The sequence below is a fragment of the Takifugu rubripes genome, chromosome 16 (genome assembly GCF_901000725.2).
Source record: "Takifugu rubripes chromosome 16, fTakRub1.2, whole genome shotgun sequence".
In the NCBI taxonomy this organism is placed as follows: Eukaryota; Metazoa; Chordata; class Actinopteri; order Tetraodontiformes; family Tetraodontidae; genus Takifugu; species Takifugu rubripes.
In genome coordinates this window covers 9,567,672-9,589,028 of record NC_042300.1, presented here as the reverse complement: position 1 = coordinate 9,589,028, position 21,357 = coordinate 9,567,672, and the positions used below count along the sequence as shown (strand labels likewise).

The 21,357-nt window shown below is 46.4% G+C and overlaps 2 protein-coding genes across 14 annotated transcripts in view; one reads left to right on the top strand and one right to left on the bottom strand.

Moving 5' to 3' along the window:
- syne1a (spectrin repeat containing, nuclear envelope 1a) overlaps positions 1-12,615 on the top strand; it is a 90,941-nt gene extending 78,326 nt beyond the window's left edge. For 9 of the 12 annotated variants that reach the window (XM_029849479.1, XM_029849475.1, XM_029849476.1 and 6 more), the window contains 21 exons: positions 303-428; positions 1,227-1,382; positions 1,479-1,637; positions 1,734-1,900; positions 3,584-3,746; positions 4,070-4,257; positions 4,448-4,598; positions 5,065-5,247; positions 5,396-5,533; positions 6,111-6,302; positions 6,567-6,888; positions 7,265-7,333; positions 7,716-7,849; positions 7,950-8,076; positions 8,161-8,363; positions 8,621-8,827; positions 8,916-9,044; positions 9,144-9,407; positions 9,487-9,573; positions 10,096-10,154; positions 11,369-12,615. In XM_029849479.1, the coding sequence (XP_029705339.1) occupies positions 303-428; positions 1,227-1,382; positions 1,479-1,637; positions 1,734-1,900; positions 3,584-3,746; positions 4,070-4,257; positions 4,448-4,598; positions 5,065-5,247; positions 5,396-5,533; positions 6,111-6,302; positions 6,567-6,888; positions 7,265-7,333; positions 7,716-7,849; positions 7,950-8,076; positions 8,161-8,363; positions 8,621-8,827; positions 8,916-9,044; positions 9,144-9,407; positions 9,487-9,573; positions 10,096-10,154; positions 11,369-11,636 (3,492 nt within the window). In that variant the 3' untranslated portion in view covers positions 11,637-12,615. The remainder of the gene's footprint in view (positions 1-302; positions 429-1,226; positions 1,383-1,478; positions 1,638-1,733; positions 1,901-3,583; positions 3,747-4,069; positions 4,258-4,447; positions 4,599-5,064; positions 5,248-5,395; positions 5,534-6,110; positions 6,303-6,566; positions 6,889-7,264; positions 7,334-7,715; positions 7,850-7,949; positions 8,077-8,160; positions 8,364-8,620; positions 8,828-8,915; positions 9,045-9,143; positions 9,408-9,486; positions 9,574-10,095; positions 10,155-11,368) is intronic. The other 3 variants (XM_029849484.1, XM_029849480.1, XM_029849483.1) reach the window with 2 other exon arrangements.
- A 1-nt stretch (position 12,616) lies between these two features.
- Positions 12,617-21,152, bottom strand: esr1 (estrogen receptor 1). Of its 2 annotated transcripts, none has more exons than XM_011612141.2 (9): positions 20,446-21,152; positions 19,509-19,735; positions 18,753-18,869; positions 18,128-18,348; positions 17,895-18,048; positions 16,723-16,861; positions 14,667-14,800; positions 13,990-14,173; positions 12,617-13,894 (listed from the first exon to the last, which is right to left on the bottom strand). In XM_011612141.2, exons 1-9 carry the CDS (start codon positions 20,874-20,876, stop codon positions 13,603-13,605), a joined length of 1,899 nt encoding a protein of 632 aa, XP_011610443.1. In that variant the 5' UTR covers positions 20,877-21,152; the 3' UTR covers positions 12,617-13,602. The 2 variants fall into 2 exon arrangements, with proteins under 2 accessions (XP_011610443.1, XP_003971795.1); XM_003971746.3 differs by having other exon boundaries at positions 13,603-13,894; positions 18,158-18,348; positions 20,446-21,150.
- Between the last annotated feature and the right edge of the window lie 205 nt (positions 21,153-21,357).

Below are 21,357 nucleotides of genomic sequence, written 5' to 3'. Positions count from 1 at the left end.
TTTCACATTGAAGGCACTTCTATTTATGTTAGCCTCCCCTTAACTTTTATTTTATCATTACTTTCTTTAAATATATCCCCTAGCATTCCTTACCAAATATAACCCTGTTTTATCCTTCATTGGACAACTACAGAGACTCTAAAAATAGACTTAATCTCTGCCCCTCTGGGCAAAACTTTCCTCTCTTTCTGGTGAAGATAAATTTATGTGGCTGTACAGACACCCTTCATCCAAAGGTCCTGATTAGTAAAAGATCTGCATTGGCCTTATGCTTGTTGATTTAAATCTCCATGTGTGTGTAGAACTGGGAGCGGTGTGAGAAAGGCATAAACACTTCAATGGAGAAGCTCAAGGTCTTCAAGATGAAGCTTTCGGTGCCGCTGCCTGACAACCATGAAGAGTTGCACTTAGAGCAGATCAGATGCAAGGTGAGGGCACTCTGTTACACTTATACACTGGAACATATCAGCTATTTTGAACCATTTGTCCTGTTGAGACATTCTCTGCTTCTCACCCACATTATTACACAGACAATGTGTCACATACATCAGTTACCTTTAGCCTGTCTATCAGGATAAACACACACTGGCGGCTTCCTCGGGTCTGCTTTTTTTCCACAAATCTTCTTTTTTATATTAAAACCCCTTTTTTCCCCCAAAAAAAATATTCTATTTTAATTAAGAATGAATAAAATGCTCCTGCTTGGTAGATTTCTGACAAAGTGTAAAATACATAGGAAAAAAGTGATGACGTCTGCCTCCATGTGCAGCCATATTTCATGCATGACGCATCCTTTTCAGGGAAAAGAGGGTGAGAGTAGCATCATCTGAGGAGTGGGGGGTGGGGAGACACAGCAAGTGCAGACATGCGCATAAGAGAGAGGGAGTGAGAGAGCATCCCTCTTGGCTGTGGGGGTGTACATATGTGCCTGCTTCCTTTTGTGCGTCTTGCGTAATGAGCGCTCCACAAATGACTACTCTGCAACGAAGACCCACCATGACAGAGGAAGAGGAGATGCAAGGTTATTGTTGCTGGGCTATTTGTGCTGAATATATGTTGTTTTTCTTGTTATTTGTGTTGGTATTATTCACTGGCGTTGCAGAAGGTGCAGCCGCGTCCGTTGGTCTTCAGCCATGTGACTCTGATGTGGCTGATGTTGGTGGTTAGGACTCGGGCTCTTTACCAGGCTCCTCAGATCATCATTTGCTGTCCTTCCTTTGATACAGGAGCTGGAGGGCAGCGCGGCTGGCTGGACTGATGACCTTGCTTCCTTGTTCCTCCTGAGAGACTCCTTGGAGGGCACAGTCAGCACAGATGACATCACAGTCTTGCAAGAGCGACTCCAGCTGCTACAGTGTCAGTGGGGAGAGGTCTGCCACCAGGTAGATTCCAACGCTACACATGGCTGTCACGCAGAAATGATGCCGATGCCATTTTTCTTAATATCTGAGTGATCTCCCCCACTTTCTGCCCACCAGCTGTCCTTACGCAGGCAACAGGTGAGCGAAAAGCTGAACGAATGGGCCGTGTTTAATGAGAAGAACAAGGAGCTGTGTGAGTGGCTCACCCAGATGGAGAGCAAGGTCTCACAAAATGGAGACATAAGCATTGAGGAGATGATGGAAAAGCTGCGCAAGGTGAGAACGCAGACGCAAAGTTCCTCAAATTAAAATCCTTCCTGATACGTTTGGCCATTTTGCATGGGATCACCCTCTTTGGTGTCTTTCTCCCAGGACTACCAGGAGGAGATCAACGTGGCGCAGGAAAACAAGCAGCAGCTGCAGGCGATGGGGGAGCGTCTGGCGAGGGCCAGCCAAGAGAGCAAAGCTGCCGAGATCCAGCAAAAGCTCAACAAAGTCAGCGAGCGCTGGCAACACCTTTTGGACCTCATCGCGGCCAGGTGAGCGTGCCGAAATGTTCTCAGCAGATAAATATGTAGGCTTCAAACGGTAGAGACCATCACTGAGGTTCGTTTACCCGCCAGGACCCGGCTCAGGATTTATTACTGCTTCCTGACTCTCACATTGGCCAATTCATCTCCCTGCAGTGCTGCTAGAATTCCCAACTTTAATTGCGCCTGTAGAAGATTCAGTCAGTGGAGCTGCAATGCAAGCAAAAAAAAAAAAAAAAATCACATTCCTCATTCCTCCTTTGTGTCTTCTTTTTTACTTGCTACTCTTTAGTAGCAGCTATTCAGCTGCTCAGTGTTTCAGAATGCTTTGCAGTATATTTTCTGGCCGTTTATCTTCGGGACCCAACTGCTAAAATAACAGCTGCGCTCTTGCAGCAGGGAACTCTTAAAGTTACTCTTAAGCTTCCCTTAAAAGCTTTTTTTTTTGGATCCACTGTTTTTTTGGGGGATGTTGTTATGAGGACTTTCCTTATTTCCCTAAAAACATGTCGAATCAGCAAAGTTGCACTTGGATCCTTCATCCATTGTGTGTTTGTGTGTGGCGCCCTGATTCAGTCCAGCTCTGCAGCACATGCCTCTGACTGTAAGTCTGTTTTTGGAAACAGCAGCACTTGTCACTCCAGGGTGCTCCCCCCCCCCCCCCCCCCCTTGCTCTTGTTTCTCACTCCCTTTTCTCTCTCTCTCTCTCTCTCTCTCCCTCTCACACACACACACACACACACACACACACACACACACACACACGTCTGTTTGAGGTTCTCTTTTTTTAACCTTGGAGACCAACAGTTGATAAGTCACAGTTGTGCCACCCCCAGACCAGACAGGAGAGTGTTTGGATCGACGGTGTAACACTTCCCGACGTTAACGTGGTCTTTGGGAATTCTGTACCACATGGTTTTGGATTTATTATCGGATGATATGGCAGGTTGCCAGAATGATCAGGACCTGCCGGAATGTGACTGCGATGTCAACAGGCAGGACGAACTTTGGAATTTATTAATTTATTATTTATTCATTATTGATTGTTGTGGTGTTTATAGCTTTAATGAACTTCATCTTTATTAATATAATATGAAAACATCATTCTTATTTTGCCAGTTTGTATCTATGTGCAGTTCTGATTTAACAGTGTGTAGAAATACATTATGTCTTTAGCCACCAACACTATTTTTCTTGAATTGTTCATCAAGTAGAGTTATACATGTATCTTTTGTGCTTTTAAAGTGACTGGTGTGATATGAGTAGACGAATGGTTGCTAACACTGTAATTTGGTTGAAGCTTATAGTGGCAACATTTATTGCAGCGTTGGAATGTTGGAGATGATTTCAGATTTGAGGTAGTTTCCAGATGATGTCTGGGGTCAAGTCAGGTCATCTCACTTCCCTCTGAAAACGTTTGCTTGGACCTCATATAATAATCATTCACAGACTTCTTCTGCTGCTCTTTTTAACTCATGACAGACAACATCCTGTATTGTCATCCACAGTGAAGATTCTAACAAACACCTCAAATAGATTTCTCTTTTTATTTAAATGTTTTTTCCTCCTCTGCATTATTCCTCTAAATTCAGGTGTATCACATACAATGGTGGGGGGGGTGGTGACGCTCTTTACTACTGTTAGGTTATGTTGCCATGGTAACGACATGCCAACTCATAAATCTTCCATCAGGGTGAAGAAGTTGAGGGAGACCCTCGTGGCTGTTCAGCAGTTGGAAAAGAAGATGAGCAGCCTGCGTTCCTGGCTGTCTCACATAGAGATGGAGCTGTCCAGACCGATAGTCTACGACACCTGTGAGGAGAAGGAAATCGAGAAGAAACTCAACCAGCAGCAGGTAAATGGAACCACACACAGGACAGTCCGAGGTTCCACATAAATATGGTCATCTAAAACATCCACGCTCGATTTAACAAGCACCTAAAGACACGGTCAATCGGCCAACACTTCTTCCCTGCCAATACTAATAATAACTCAGCCGTATGATTCAGCTGCTGGACAAGAAGTGATGCTGAACATCAGGAGGGAATCATCCGCTTCTTTTTAAAGCTAGCTTATATTCAGACACCACAGCACCTCTGCTTTCCCCCAGAGCTGCAACGTATAAAGACCACACTTTTGTTTTTATATTCATCCCATGTTGTTCTTCCCCGCTTGCAGGTGGTGCAGAGGGACATCGAGAAACACAGCACAGGGGTGGCATCGGTCTTGAACCTGTGTGAAGTCCTGCTGCACGACTGTGACGCCTGCTCCACTGAGACTGGATGCGATTCCATCCAACAGTCTACCCGAGGGCTGGAGAGACGCTGGAGGAATATCTGTGCCATGTCCATGGAGAGGCGGCTCAAGTGAGCACTTGGTTCATCTACATAAGCACAAAATGATTGTTTCTAGTTTGTTTTCTAAGATCTCAAGTAACATTCGCTATCAAGTTATTAGCTAATTATTGTTGATGAGAGACTTAACTTTTCTAAATGGGATCGCACCAATGCACACATACCAGCTACATTCTGCAACTGCGCTGTTTTTCTGCTTAAGGATCGAAGAGACGTGGAGGTTGTGGCAGAAGTTTCTGGATGACTATTGGAGGTTCGAAGATTGGCTGAAGACGTCAGAAAGAAAAGCAGCTCTGCCCAACTCATCTGGAGTCCTCTATACTGTCGCAAAAGAAGAGCTCAAAAAGTTTGAGGTGTCCAATTTGTTATTATCAGTTTGCACATTTTAATGTGTGTGAGCTTTTATTTGGCGCTTCTAATGGGAAAATGAGACTGTGGACAGAGACGCACGCAGTAGGAAAAAGAGTAAATAGTGTCGCGTTGCTTCTATCCGTCTGCAGTGGTGCAGTGGTGTGTTCAGCTGCTACAGTCCGTCAACATGCACGTGCACATTCCTGCTATCTGATAGTGTGGCGTCAATCGGGGCATTGAGATCGCTGATATTTCTAGCTGAGTCCGTAGATACTTTCTTTCAAACGTGTGTTTGCTTTTTTCCAATTTCCATTCTTTAACATCTACTAATTTATTATTCGATTATTATATGATTCGAATTCTTTTGTAGGTGCAGAGCTGGAAGTAGTTGTAATGATTTGGATTTAGGGACAAGTTTTAGTTTGAAGGTTTTCTTTAAGATCTAAATTCCTCTGTTTTGTATTGCAGGCCTTTCAGCGTCAGGTACAAGAATGTCTGACCCAGCTGGAGCTCATCAATAAACAGTACCGCCGTCTGGCCCGGGAGAACCGCACTGACTCCTCCTGCCGACTCAAGGACATGGTGCATAATGGGAACAGGAGATGGGACAACCTGCAGAAGAGGGTGACCGCCATCCTGCGCAGGCTAAGGGTACCATCACATTTCATATGCTTGGGTTGCTGAGTGGCGCTGCCGAGTCCGATGAAAGAACTGCGTTCACCTCCCCGTGTTCAATATCCTGCTGCATTGTCTATTAGCGTGTAAATGATGTTTAAGCAGTCTCATTTTGTTCCTGCAGCACTTCATCAGCCAGAGAGAAGAGTTTGAGACGGCGCGAGACAGTATTCTGGTGTGGCTGACTGAGATGGACCTGCAGCTGACCAACATAGAGCACTTCTCCGAGTGTGACGTACAGGCAAAGATAAAACAGCTCAGGGTGAGACTGCCACAGCTTTGAGTGAAAATTCTAAAAATAAGTGAGCAGAAGTGAACAAACGCTGGTGTTTGTACAGCTGTGCTGTAATAACACTCTCTATAAATATGATAGAGTAAAATCTAGGTTTTTGGAGAATCTATGTGTAAAGATGTTTGTGTCATCACTCAGGCAGGATCTCACTATTTATTTGGAGCAATGCAGAAGATATTTATACACAGATTGGATGGTCTCCTAGTCACTATTATTAGTCATTAGTCAAGTATTTATTGGTAATAAACAAGTTTTTATTATATAGAGATCAAAATCTGCTGTGAATTTATAGCTATTACCATCTATACATTGTAACACGAGATACATTCCATAGTCAGTTAGCATTCAAAAATAAAATTCAAATTCAAAACTAATATTTAAAAAAAACCGAAAGATTTATGCTTTTAAAACTTCTAATGTTCTCATATTTTGAGTTTTGCTAACTGGGAATAGGTCAGGTGTTATTTAAATGAATGTTCATAAATACCAGCGGACTGAGTTGCAGTTTGAATTGTCGCTAGATGCCATTTGTTCTTTTCCTTCTCAGGCTTTCCAGCAGGAAATCGTTCTGAACACAGCAAAGATTGAGTTGGCGCTGAGACAGGGCGAAGGCCTGATTGAAAAGAGCGAACCTCTCGACGCAGCTGTTATTGAGGAGGAGCTGGAGGAGCTGCAGAGGTACTGCCAGGAAGTCTTTGGCCGTGTCGACAGATACTACAAGAAACTCAGACGACTGCCTGTAAGTAAAAGCGTCAATGGCTTTAGGTGTCGCAGCGAGATAAGGACATTTGACTCTGTCTGAACACACGGCAACATTTGTACGACAGCTGCCCTCCTTCACCACCTGCGACGCGCTGAAAACAAATGCCGTGCATAATTTAATGACCACAGCTGCTAAAGGACAAACTACACGCTTACATTCACCTCACGTTACCCCACCCCAGCTCCACTTAGTCTCAACTCTCAAAGGCAAAATGATGTATTCGTCCTTTCTCTCTTCCAGCTGGCCGACGATGAGCTTGATGGCTCCGACAGAGAGCTGGATATGGAGGTGGGAGCAGAGCTCTCTGAGCTCCAGTGGGGCAACCCCTCTTCCCCCCAGCCGTCCAGTCGTCCAGCTTCCAGCACCACCACCTTCACCTGCATGGACCTCGCAGGACGCGACACTCCAGCCAGCTTAGATTCCATCCCATTAGAGTGGGACCATGACTACGACCTGAGCAGAGGTCTGGACAGTCCTGGAGGACGAGGACTGAGGGAGAGGAGTAAAGAGCAGGAGGAGGAGGAGGATGAGTATTTGAGGACGGCTGCTGCTGTGCTGTCAGGTCAGTACATAGGATGGATAGTTGCAGATTGCTTGTGGGTGTAATTGATATTAATTTTGATTGTCTTTTGGGACAGTTTTAGAAAGGACTGTATCATGTGTAACAAGCCACATTCACACACAGCCTATCCTTGCCTAGCGTTCCCTAGAAGGAAGTTTATGGGAAATCGGCTGAAACAACAGACATTAGTCCAGCACAGCCTCCAGTGATGTGTTTAGTTTCTTCTCTGAAAAATAAAATAGTGGATAATATTTAACTGAGAAAGCTGTCAAACAATATAAATAGGGGGGGCTCCTCCATACTAACAGGATAAAAGTCCGCACATATGGGTGGGTATTCCAGATAAAAGTAGAGTGTATTTTCTTTCTCTTCTCAGACGTAGTTATTCCAGAGAGCCCAGAGGCCTATATAAAACTGACCGAGAACACACTGAAATCATCCTCTGGTAGGAAACAGCAGGCGCTGGTGTGGCAGCATGAGCATGGAGAGCATGCCATAACCTGAGACTAAAACCCTCTTTTTAATACTACACGAGCAGAGATCATCCAGGCTGCATGTCCCATTATCCATTACAACGTATGGAAAGATGATATCACAGCATGCTGTTCCATCAAGAAGAGTAGACATCAGCCATTGCAGTATCGTCACATATTTCACAGCTAATATCTACATTTACATGTTAAAATCACTTCTACGTTTCTTTGATTTGACCAGTGTTTTTTGGTGAATGCATGCCATCCCTGCATCAGTCGGCACCAACAGCATGCCAACGTATATTTTTAGCGCTGGATATTTGCTTTTTCCTCATGGTCCCCTGACTTCTATAGGTGAGCCTGGACAACTGGAGGCCAGTCTGAGGCAGCTGGATCAGGCTCTGAATGCAGGCCGGCAGCACCTTCAGCAGAGAGAAGCCTTAGCCAGCAGCTCCAGTCCAGACATGGATTCTACATACATGGGATATGTGAGTCCTCTATAGACCTCATTAAAGGCAAAACTAAATACTTGGTGTCTGCAAATGCACGTTACTAAAAGTTTTTCTCTCACTGAACTCATTTGCCCAGATGCGTCTGATGGGGGAATGTCGAGGTAGCATAGACGCAGTGAAAAGAGCAGAGGGAGAGCTAACGGAGGACGAGGATGACCTTCCGGGTCTCACCAACCTCAACGGCACGGATGCCCAAGGATCGGGTCAGGACTTTTCACTTCCCCCTGTATTCAGATGTTCTGTACATGTCCTTGACCATGTCACCTGATGCTGTCGTGTCCCTCCAGGTGTGATCGAACGCTGGGAGCTGATCCAGGCTCAGTCCCTCAGCGAGACACACAGGCACAAGCAGGATCTGCAGCAGCTGAGCTCAGATCTGCAGAACATGAGGGCTTGGCTGGGGCGGTCCGAGGCTGAGCTCGGTCAGCTGCGAGGGCTCGTCCACAGTGCTGACATACACACCATACAGCAGAGGATCAAAAAGCTCAAGGTTGCCAGTTTGACCTTTATATCCAGTCTAGAAAACCATTTCTTGTCTCCTCATTTGTTTCATTTTGACTTCTTCTACACTTTTTCCTATACCGCTATACTTTTTTACTACATATTTTGTTCGTTTATCTTTTCTGTTTGCTTACAACTTTGTCCTTTCAGTCACCTTGTGTGTATCGCGCCGTGTTCACTTCCTGTCCTACATGTCCTGACCGCTAGATGGCGCTTTGAGCCTCCCTCTTTGGTTACTTCCCGCAGGAGCTGCTGAAGGGGATGGACGCCCACAAGTCAGAGGTCTTATCAATCAATCTCAGAAGTGCGGACTTCCTCCAAACAGAGCATGAATCTGAGGAGGCGTGGGAGCTGCGGGAGGGTCTGAAAGAGATGAACGCATCCTGGAATCGTCTCGGTGCTTCTCTGGAGGACTGGAGGGAAGAATTGCAAGGCGTGCTGATGCAATGTCAGGTACTAAAACACACACACGCACACTTTCTAGCATTATTTCTGCTTCTGCAGACGGTCATATGTCCTATTTTTCCACATCCGCACGCAGGAGTTCCATGAGATGAGCCACGGTCTGCTGCTGTGGCTGGAGAACATAGACCGCAGGAGAAATGAAGTGGTGCCCATCGCTCCAGGACTGGACCGTGAGACATTACAAGCTCATCACAAGACTTTAACGGTATGCCGACGAGTGTGTGTCATCTCACCACGCGTCTGTGTTTATTCGTTCATGAAGTCTTGAGTTTGTGCTGTTTCTGTCCCTCTAATGCTCTCACAGCAAGTCAAGCACGAGCTGCTGGAGTCCCAGCAGAAGGTCTCGTCCCTGCAGGAGCTTTCAGCTCAGCTGCTGGTCACCACGAGTCCTCTGGCTCCGCTGCCGCAGACCCAGAGGTCAGGACAGGGTCGGGCTCAGGGCAGCGAGTGTCTGGAGGCCCAGGAGAAGGTGCACGTGATCATGAACCGACTGAAGCTGCTCCTGAAGCAAGTCACCTCGGACCTTCAGGGTTTGGAGACGAGACTGGAGGCCGTGGACAGACAACAGGTCAGGAAATGACAACGCATTGACAGTCCTGCCTTCACGGTCACGTTTAAGCTAAATGATACTTCTGTTTATTCCCCAGGAGTGCTTATGGCCTAGAGGCAAAGCAGAAATCTGCCACTCAACCAGTCCGATGTCAGAGGTGACCGGGCGCAGTCGCAAACAATTGGTAATGTTTTTAACATCACCGCCTGCAGGGGGCATCCTCTCCACATAAAAGTCTCGTTTTATTATTCTTAGTGATACATGTTTTGGTTTTTTTTCAATCGCTCTGCTAACTTGTACATCCAAACTGTGTTGCGCCCATCATACCTCCCATTTTGAGATGGTTTTCTTTTTTGCCATCCACATCACATCAATCTGCCAAAAACATACAAGAAATCCTGGCTTTTCATCTCAAAAGGACGCGGCGGTTAATTCATGTGTTAGCTTTTGCATCCAAGCAGCTAAACGTTTAACTTTGTAATTCTGTTTTGAGGCTTAGGATCTAGTTTCGAGAAGCCAGATTTCTTGGTCCTGATGATCAGTCATTGATCATGTTGCTCTTTAGCTGTTGACAATTTGCTCTCAAGCAATGTTATGGCTCCTTATGTCATTTGTTTTTCTCTCATCTGAAGCTTTGTCTTTATTTGCCCTTGACTGAAACATTCTTTCCTTTCTTTTACCCCTCCCTCCTCATTTCGTGGTACAGCCCCGAGGCAAAAGTAGTCAGGCCCACCCAGGACACCCCGAGAGCGTCCCACGCCACAGGTACCTCTCCTGGACTCTAGAAACAAGGGATCATGATGGAACCAGTCTAGATTTTAGAATGTGTTGAGTTGTGCTTGACTCCTTAATTATAATTGTGGTTTTAGTTGAATTGTAGCCTCTGTGATTGGTTTCGAAGCTGCTTTCCATGATCGTCCCTGTTTCCAGAGGCCGTGTTACCAACTCTTAAACGAGCGGGCAGCTCCCTGCCTCAGGCGGCTGCCCGTCTCTTTTAAATGTTTGATCCACTGCTTCTCTTTGTGCTGCTTTTCAGTGCGGTATAAAAAACAATGTCTCCTCCCTACGCTGTTTCTGTCTTCATGAAATGATTCCAACCCCCCGTCGTCCACCAGGTGGTGTCAGCTGAAGCTCAGTGCACGCTCAGCTTCCTTCAGACTGTTTTTCTTTGTCACGTTTCTTTCCTGTTTCGTTAGCCTCATGGTTGAAAGCAGGATATGAACGAATAACTCCTACTTCTTTCCCCTTCTGTCTAAACTCCCACTTTTCCATTTCCAGAACTCCCTCACGTCTCTTGTTTCTAACAGCGAATGTTCGAGTTCTAAACTATCTGTAGCAGAAACGTGTGGCACCTATAGATTCGTGTAACGAGTTCCCTTAAGAGACGTGTGATGCACCACACGCAGCACTAAATAAAACTGTGCCGAAGGAGCGTCGGCGTGTTCGACCCTCCTTCAACCTTAATGAGGACGAGCTGCAGTGAGAACACAGTGTTCCTCCCCTTGACTCTTGGCTCCGTCTGTGGACGTCTCCAGAAAAGCATTTTGGCATTTCTGCCGTGTGTGTTTGGACTGAGACGTGACATTGAACTCTCGCACACTCGGCACTGAAGCCGGAGCGTTTCCCAAATCCTGGAGAGACGCGGTCCGCCCCGTCACAAAGCTCGTGGTGTTTCTTAGTGTGTAGGTCAAATGTACACGTGTGCCAAATCCCTCTCACTGGGTCCATTTCATGCACTTTTGCAGTACTTTTCATTTCCTGTGTGTAGTGTCAGAGTATTTGCAAACCTGTTACTGCAGCTAGAAAATATTCGATCCAGAACCGCTGATTTATCATCATTTAATGATAAAACACTGTTGCTGACCAACGCGATTGATCTCTAAGAGGTATTGTTTTTTAGACTTTGTTAGGTCTGCTGGAAGCACAAAACCGGCAGCTGTTTTCTCCTGTGTTGAACTCGTGTCTGTGTCCTCCTGCAGCCAGAGCAGATCGCCAGGCGCCGCTGGCTGCGCTTTCTCCCGTTCTGACTCTCCGGATGTCGTCCTGTCGTCCCCCACGAAGGCTCCGTCCTTCCTGTTCCGCGTGCTCAGGGCTGCTTTTTTCATCCAGCTCCTCCTCCTGCTCCTCATTGGCCTGGCCTGCATGGTGCCCATGACGGAGGAGGACTACAGCTGCCATTACGCCAACAACTTTGCCCGCTCCTTCCATCCCATGCTGCGCTACATGAACGGACCTCCACCCATATGAGAGGGAGCCAAAAATCTGTCCACAGCTTTTCCAAGGACTCCACTGACTCCGGTGAATGTTTCCTTGACACCTTGTGCCCTAAATCAAGAGACTGCTATACGAATGATGTTTTTCTCTACCATCACACACACTCTCAACCCTTTAAATCCCCGACTCCAGAACCAATGGACCTTCATCTGGAGACCCCCCATCCCGTTTTAACTTAAATATGTATCCTGTTTTTTAAGGTTTCTGAAATCCACCTATGAAAATCAACAAAAACAAAAAGCACTCTTTATATACCAAAGGCCAACGTGCTTTTTGTCCATGGAACCCAGTGCTGCTGCTATTTATTTAAGTGTTTAGTCATTTATTAAGTTATAATTACTGAACCTGAAGCGCTGCCGTGAGTTTGAGACGTTCCTGTAATCAGAGAAGCTGCTCACACTTGAAGGATGAACCAGCACAGACGTCAGGGAGTTGGAAGTGTCACCTGAGTCTGGCCCTCACACGTTAGCGATAAAAGCCGAAGCACTGACACGAGCACCGCCGACGGTACCGCACTGAAGCCGTCTGGCAAAGATGGCCAACTTCTCCCCCCCTGAAGTCCTTGTAAGGTTGTGTTTCGCTTGAATTTCAGTATTTAATCAAAAGGAGCTAACCGGAAGTGGGCTGAACGCTCGTTCAGGAGCCTCCGATGATGTGTATATTTTGTCGAAATGCCTTTGAATACAGCTAGTTATTTTTTTATTTGCCTTTTTTCAGCCTGCATGTGAAATTCTGCTTTTAAAAAAGCACCACAATCACTGGTAGCGTTCTGGTAGGTGGCCTTGACGGGAATTAGCGAGCTTTGTAACGAGTCTTTGGTGAAGTCACATCACAGCATTGTCATAACAGATCCTGTAAAGAAATCTTAAAATTGTTATTTATGTATGTACAGTTTCTTAACAACATCACAAAGAATTTCCTTTTTTTGTTAAAATAAAACATGAAATGTTTAGTTTGGTTGTTCATTTTTTACATTTATTTTATGCACAGTAAACAAATGAGAGGTCAGGTTGGACTGGATTTAATGGCTCAAACGGCTTAATCGGCTTTATGGAAAGCTTTCAAACAAGACAAAGACTGGATTTAAGGACAGAATATTATAGCTGCATGTTTGTAGTGCATTTAAACAGGCATTTCTATTTGCATTTATTTAGAAGAATATTTGCTTAAATCTTCAAAAAAATTAGCTTTTCTGTGGTTTGGTTTTCGCCTAAAAAAAACTTCTTTCAAGCTGTTGAAAAGAGTCGCCATGGAAACATTTGACAGAAAAAATGAAGCAGTTCTATTTTTTTTGGTACGTTAATGAAGCTTAACTATGCTGAATGAAAGAACAAACAGTAACTGTGGCATCTATGCGATGTGATTGAGATGTGATTTTTTTCAGTAAATCAGTTCAAGCCTCCCTGATTCCTCCACCCCCCCCCACCTTCCCACACACACACACCCACACCGAATTAATTTTAAGATGAGCATGTCTGCTGGGATTTCTAAAGTCACAAAAAAAAAGTCACAAAAAATACGCAACCGTTTAAAGTTTAATCCGTTTCATCATCGTCTGAAATCACCTTAGTATGAGAGTAAAAATGCCAGACGGCCCCTTAAATCTGAAAAGGAAGTGCACTTTGGTTGAAGCAAATGTGAAGAGAAAATTAGCTGCACGTCATTGTAGATCACAATGTTTGGCATCAAATGACATAACACCTCAGGAAAGAGTGGGGGAGCTCACTGGAAACCAGGGATGCGACATGAAAGAGCGACTTTAAACAGAACTAGATTACTGCATTTATAAATAATTACCTCAAAGAATTAAGTGAAATGCAACAGGTATTCTTGTGTTTCTCCTTTCGTTCTGGACTACACACACCCACCCACACACACCCACCAACACACATGCACAGATGGTGTTTGACCTTCAGCTGTTGCTTCCTCCGGGTTTCTCTCATAAAATGTGGGTGCAGTCGGAGCGAGAGCCTCCGTAATGCAGCACTCCCGGACCGGTGGGGGTCCTGCTGGGGCTGTTGTGGCTGGATTGGGGACCCGAGCTGCAGCCAGCTACAGAAGCGCTCCAAACGCCGTCACCGCCGCCGTTTTTACCATCAGCCTGGCACCAGACCTCGGCCGGCCTCTCCGGGCGCTGGACGCGGTGGGCGTCCAGCATCTCCAGCAGCAGGTCGTAAAGCGGCACTCGGTTCTTACACTTCATGCTGTACAGATGCTCCATGCCTTTGTTGCTGCAGAAACGGTGGAGAGGAAGTCGGCAATCCCTCAAGGTCGATAAGCCCAACGGCTGAAGTTGTTTATACGCTGTAATAAACCAAAGTTTCACCTCGTGTGTCTGATGTGGGAGAGCAGGAGGAGCAGCTGGGCCTGCCGCCGGGACTGCTGCTGGGCCGAGAACCCCGACTGGCCGATGTGATGTATGAGAGCATCCATGATGTTGTCGAGGATGTTCTGCACCGCCGCGTTGTCGTGGAGGGGCTCCATTGAGCCGGTGCAGAAAGAAAAGGCGCCTGGTGGAAGACGGACACGGCCAACTCGTCTCAACAGAGGTGGGAGAGAACTTTTCATCCAGACTAAACTCAAAACATCCTAAAACTGGTTTTAACGTCTAAAACGGCAGAAATGTGACAGGAGCAGAAGGTTAACAGCTCTGTCAGTGTTCTGCTGCTCGTGTGACAGTTTTCTGTGTAGAATATTGGAATTTCTGGGAAGAACACAGGGTCTGTACCACCCCATGTTGTCATGGGAACAACTACCAGGGATATTGATGGTGCAGGCCTCCCCGGAACGCTGCTTAATGAGCTACAGTTCCGTGGTTGAAGTCCGACAGTGTTCAGTATTTTACTCTGGGGAGGGAAACAGAACCCTTGGACAAGGAGACGTGCTTCCAAATAAATCGAAGGAAATAAAGAACGGATCTGGAATGTTTCTGTTTACACTAAACTGGGGTCTTCATTGGTTCCTAGGGAGCTGCCCACGCTGTAAACGCGTGTGTTTCCTTACCAGAGTTGAGCAGAATGATAGCTTTGAGGCAGACAAACTCCTCGGGTTTGAGCTTCAGCATGCGGAAGCGAGACGTGGTGGCGAGCAGCATGTCGAATATCTCGGCCATTCCCTCGACACAGTCGCCCTCATTCCTGGGGAAAATGGGATCGGCTTTAGGAGAATTCCAGAACTGTTTTTTTTAATGGCCTCTTTTTAATAATCAATACATATGTCATCACAAAAAAAAAAAAAATTCATGGTGTTGATTTGTCGGAAAATGAAAGGGGAGAACGTTGAGGAGCACCGATAGAGGCACTTGGATTACTGGGGCGCATCTGGCCGGGGAAAAGATCCGAGGTAACTTGTACATATCAAGCGAAGTCTGATATGTCGTCAAATCCACCGCTGGCTGCCGGATTTGTGGCTTTTGCACCACTCGGATCATAGAGGAGCTGCATTGTTCTGGGAGCAACAAGTCCGGCACCAGCAACCTGCACAACAACAGGGGCTGCTGCACTGGCTACAGGCGCGCGCCCACACACAGATGTGTTCATAATAGGGTAATTGAATAGCTGACAGCGGTTTATTTAAAAGGGGTGAGTTGGTAAATGTTGCCAGGCTTCCTCGGTCATTTTCGGATGAATTACACAATTTATTTTTGTCAGTAATGTTCCCCGTGAATTTGCCTCTTTAAGAGCATTTTACTGAGCGAATGGGCAAATTTAAATACAGTGAATTGCAAAGTACAAACAAAATCGCAGAGCTCCACCAAGCAGGTCGTGTTCCCACATATTGGGACTTACACCCATAGTATAGAATATATATGTACACATACAGACAGTAGTAATACAAGGTTACGTAACACAGTAGGGTGATTTGCTTCCTGAAGAGAGGAAAAAGCCCCTCTGGGATCCGGAACATCACCATAATTCAGTCATCTGTTGGCCCACTTGGCCCGTCATCACTATTTTCTGAAAATTTTATTGAAGTCCGCTGATGCCATTAACTGACTAGGAAGAAAAACGGGTGCTTTCGCTTCGGGTTTTAGCGATGTGCCACAGTGGTAGTTTTGGGACAAAATAACTCTGAAACAGCTGAGAGAGAATATAAATGGAATATAGTGCATTGTTTAATAATAACCAAATATTTAACAATGGGTCTGGAATTGTCCTTTAAAGGTAAAGCGACCAGAGTAACCAGAGGTGTCACAGTCTGCTCCATAATTAGGACAAACCAGTAAACCTGTGACCCTCCCAGTCATCAGCCAATCTGGCCTGTTGCTCCCAGTACTCAAACCCCAGAGTTTTGCACCCTACCTGCCAGCTTGGTGTTCGGTTTGTTGGGTCCAGTTTTTGTCTCGGGACACTTCAGTGAAACTGAAGAGTCCAGTTGATGCAGGATCAACTTTGAAGCTAAGAGGGAATCTTTAATTTCTTCGCTGCTGTATTTTAGCCATCATGTCCAATTGGCAAGGGCAGTGGGGGGGGGGGGGGGGGGGGGGTGTACGCAGCAGAGATAATACTCTAATACACTTTAAATTGGGACCATCAGACACAGTGAAGGGTAAAAGCTCTCTGTCTGACAGTCTGCATGTCTCCCTGGTACCCCCCCCCCCCTTCCCCACCTCTTTTCTCTCAGAGAGATACTGGCTCTGGTGAGCTTGTTTGTTTTGATCATGGGGGAGGAAGCAGAAGAACAGGCTGTGCCCTGAAAAGCAGGAAAAACACGTCTCGCGTCTCCATGCATGTCTGTTGGTCATTTAGCCCTCCTGCCTCCGCCACTCCTCCTTTTCCGTCTATCTATGCTTTGAGGCTTTGATTAAATTTCGGTCCTGGGCGCCTGTTCAGCACCGTAATGATCAGGGGGAGTATTTCAGGATAGAAAGAGGCTGCTCTCCTCTCCACAGGGAACATGTAATTAGTCTTTCACTTTACGACGGGCGTGTCGGAGACAGCACAATGGCTGGCAAGGTGTGAAATGGAAAATCTACAATGCTGATGTGTCACTCTGAGGATACGTGTGAGGGTGAGAAGGAAGGAAAGAGAGTGCAAAATGAGCGAATTCCTCTCCGTACCTGTCCAGTATCAAGTCTGGCGCAAAGATGAGCTTTCCCGGGTAGTGGATGGACCTCCAGATGAGCCCGATCATCAGCACCTCCAGCCACGAGCTCTCTAGGAGTTTCACCTGATCGTGGAGGGACAGTTGCACAAAACCTAGGAGGAAAGTTTCAGCAGTGATCACACACTTTTATTGCAACGCAGCCATTAAAACCATAAAAACACATCCCAAATAACCCAAACTTAAGAGGGGACACGTATATTGATGCTCAGCACCAATACGGGTCTAAATGATGATGCTCTTATTTTCTGGGAGCAGATGAGCTCAAAAGAGCCCATCGGCAATCTCTGCTCTCATGAGGCGCCTCATTGCTCGCACTCAGCTGCCCCCGTTCGTGTGTAATTACAGCCAATTCATTCTCGTTGTCCCCCTCTCTTCTCGGTTTTGGTACCCGTGGCAATTAAACCGTGCACCTCAGGGCTTTTAGTGACGCACACACTCGTAATTCCTCAAAGTCAGGATTTATTCACTTAAGAGCTTTTGCTTGCGTGGCCGAGTGTGTAAATGTGTCCTATCCTGCACTGAGCTCTATGGGGTGCCAGCAGATTGGGGAAACAATCAGACGAAAGGTGATGACTGTAATTACCATCCCTGTAATGGGTGTGTGTATGTGTGTGTGTGTGTGTGTGTGTGCGTGCGTGCGTGTTTCCATCTTTTTACCTCAGCCACCAGGCAGTGATGTTCAAAAAAAAAATTCTCTTTTTTAATATGAACACATTTGTGATTTGAAAACACACTGTTACTGACCTTTGACCTGGAAGAAAAAGAACTGTTTATTCTCCAAAACATTTCCTAATCCTATGGTTACAGTGACCAATGACCTTCAAAATATGATTGCGTCCTTGAGTGATATTTGTACTACACTTGGGGGGGCATTCAGGGAATCCTGGGATTCCAGCGTTGCTGCTTGTGCACATGAAGGCACTGTGACCTTTGACCTTTAGAGAAAATCCCTTCCCTTATTCCCAATCATGTTGGATTATGGTGACCTTGACCTTTGTCCTATGTCCACTGCAATTAAAATCAGGGATTATAAACTCAAAACTTCATGGCTTCTGTGAGTGAGCCAGATGTTGAGGTCTAAATTTAATCTCTTGCCTTTTCGTCCTCCTTTCATGTCAAACGTACCTGGAATTTTCTTGGCCCAGGCGATCATGTGGACCAGCTCCTTGTCGGCCATGTTTGTGAGCAAGGTCATCATGGTGACTTCGGTGTAGGGTCGACTGAGCTTCTGGCGGGAGCACAGCATCGGGGGCTCGGCCCCCTGAAGCTGAAAGAGTATCTGGCGAAGCAGCAGTTCAGCCCAATAAGCACATTTGCTACCAGGATATCAGTTATAATTTTAATTTTGGCTTCCGTACAATCAGAACTGGATCCAAAATATCCGGTACCTGCTCAGGAGCAAGTCCAGGCACTGCAGACTTCCCTCCTGCACCACCAGTACCGCTGCTGCTGTGCTGTTTCCTCCTGTCCTGAGGGGGCGCTGTTTTGTGCTGCACATCCTTAGAGCTGTTCTCTCTGCCTCCGGTTCCGGGGGTCCGTTTGTCACGTCGTATTACGCGGATACGGTCTTTGCGAACACCTTCGGGCACAGAGCACAATAGAAAATAACCTGTAGGGAGGCGGCGGATAACCAAACGCACCCTCATCACATGTTTTTCTTAATATTCTTGGGGGGGGGGGGGTTAAAGAGTGCAGATTAAATAGATCGTGGAATTCCAGAAGTATGAAAACAACACACATGCACGTCACAAATGACCGTAGCTCCACTCCCGAAGAGGAAACCAACTCAAGGTCAAATAGTTTAAATGCTGCGGCTGACGCTCGTTTCATTTATCAACGCTCCCTTTGGAAACTCCTAATTACAGGTTAAGTACATTAAAAAAAAAACTTTTAAAAAGATGATTGAATCCAACTGAATGACATTATATCATATAGATTTTTTTGGTTCGTCTTCTTCGGGGGTAATGGAGGGTCTCTACCAACCTCCCTTCATCATTCCGACTTCGTAACACTTCCTCAGCCGGCAGGCCTGGCAGCTCTTCCTCCGATTCCTGTCTATCGTGCACTGATTGGTTGCCGGGCACATGTAGTCATTGTGACCTGAAATGGAAGGAAATCTATTACTTCAAGACCCTCGCTGCAGCATTTGGTTCAGATGTCAGTTGTTTATTAGCCAAGAACACTCCATTCCCATTTTAAATGGATAGGAGATAGAGGAAATTAGAACGTGCCGTCTTGGCTTTGTCATCGCCATGGAGACTACCGGTTTCCTTATGACCAGACCTCCAAGACTTCATCAATACGCCCCGACATCACAAACATGACTAAGCAATGAGATTAGTCTGCGGAGAGCAGGTGTACCTGAAATTTGAACGCCGCGACTTATGAGAATAACAACAAAAAACTAAACAAACTCAAAAATATGATCCGCAGGGCTCGGTTTCACCTTTTCAATTAAATATTTTCTTCTTTACTTTGTTATATTTGTTTCATCAGAAAGTAGAAATAAATGATGAACATATACGGCCCTAAAAACATCCAAATTTAGAAGCAACGGAGAGCCGATGATTCATAATTCTTTCAACTTGGTATATTCTACTCCCTATTGTCCCTTTCTGCATGAATAAAACCACATGCAGTAAATATAAATATAAAAACATGCCTGATCGACTCCAGGAAGTCCTTGATGAATGTTTTTTTTAATAATACCGGCTGATGTGGTGCAGATGTGTTACCCACCCTGGATGCTCCTCTTAAAGAAGGCCTTGCAGCCCTCGCAGGACCACACACCATAGTGGTATCCGGAGGCGTAGTCGCTGCACACGGCACAGAAACGCATCTCCTTGGCCAACTCAAAGCCGGCAGATCCCGCTCCAACCACTGCTTCCCCCATGCCGAACGCTCCGTCACTGGTGCCGCACTGGTCCTCCCTGGAGACGGAGTCCTGACTGGACACGATGGCGGACCTGCAGATCTCAGAAAATTCCGATTTCGCTCGACCGCACGTGAGCAAAACAAAAGTGTGAAGACTAAACATCCCGGCTGCCGTCAAAAGTCTCTGATGGGGTCGGGGAAGCTGCGATTAACCCCCCACACATCACTAATTAGACCTTTTGCACAGAGACGTTAATCCTGAAAATGGAATGAGCGGAGGACAATTTTCCACCTGTTCCAGGAAACAAGCCCTCATGTGCTTCTGTTGTTCTTACGTATTGTTCCTTTCTCAAGGCCCTCGACAAAGTCCTTAATCTCTGGAACTGGAAACCACAGCAAACCTTGATCCTCTCTATACAGATAATGGCGGTGTTTTGTATAAAGCAGAAGATTAAATGGAGCATTGAGGTTATATAATTGTGTTTGTTTGGAGGCGTCTCGCGAGGACAGAACTGACTGCTTGAATGTTTACACATATATTTGTGCTACTTATAGGTTGCTGCTTTCCAGGTTTTAACGCCAATGGGCCATTTTCCGATAAAAATCAATCAATTAATCACCAGTGAACAAATATAAGCTGAACAAACATTTGGTCTGGCACAACTTAGTGAAGAGTTAAACTGCGGATGTAAAAATCCAGGGGAAAAAAAGCCCCCTTTCTCTAAAGTTAAAAAACCTTTCCCTTAGAGCAGGACTGAAGCTTTTCCTCCATTCCGCTGATGCGAAGCTGCGTTTCTCTCACCTGTAGACGGGCGTCGAAGTGGCTTCCAGATAGTGCTGGCTGGGTGGGTGCATAAAGGGGCTGAGCCGGGGGCTGGAGGGCACGAACACGAGAGGACTGGTCGGCCCGCTCCCCAGGGAATGCAGGCTGCCGTCCGACGGTGGTCCGTGGCTGTCCAGGGAGTAGCAGCCCGAGTTGGAGTGGCTGTAGAGCGGGGTCGTGGCAGCCGTGGGGGCGGCGTAGTCGTACGTCCCCTCCAGGTAGTCCACGCTGGCTACCCCTCCGGACCCTCGGCTCTCTTCGGGGTACATGTCGTTGAGGAGGGCACGCAGTGGCGGTGAGGGACGTTGCAGGGAGAGGGTCTCCAGCTCTGTGAAGGCTGGGCTAATCCTGGCTTTGACTACTGGTCCACAGCTCTGCCTGCTCTGCGCCGGGCTCTGCCTGAGCAACATTACAGCACAACAGCACTGATATGCAACATGATTTAGACTTGCTATCCAATTTGCAGGGAGGGGGAGTGGAGACAAGTGCGGCCCCCTCTCTCTTTGCTCTCTTTTTGCCTCTCTTGTGCTTTTTCCATTAAAGCCAGACGGACAACTTTAAGGGTCCCTAATTGTCTCACATTGCCCTTTCTGCCTCTGGTCTCTGCCCACTAATGTCCAAAACCCAAGAAAAGGACCCCCTTTTTCAGAAAGGCGCCCTCCCAAGATTGGGAAAGGTTTTTTTTTACCCCCCACCCCCCCTCTTTTGTCAGCAGAGCCTCTCCCTCACTTCCTTTAATACATCACACACTACTGTGTAGGAGGAAAGGAAAAGCCTTGTGGGAAAGAGAAAGAGGAGGATGGAGAGATAAACAGTGATTCCCAAATAACTCGCCTCTTCACCCTTTGCTTTCACTGGCTTTTGCAGCTGCTGTCCGGAGAAAACAACCTA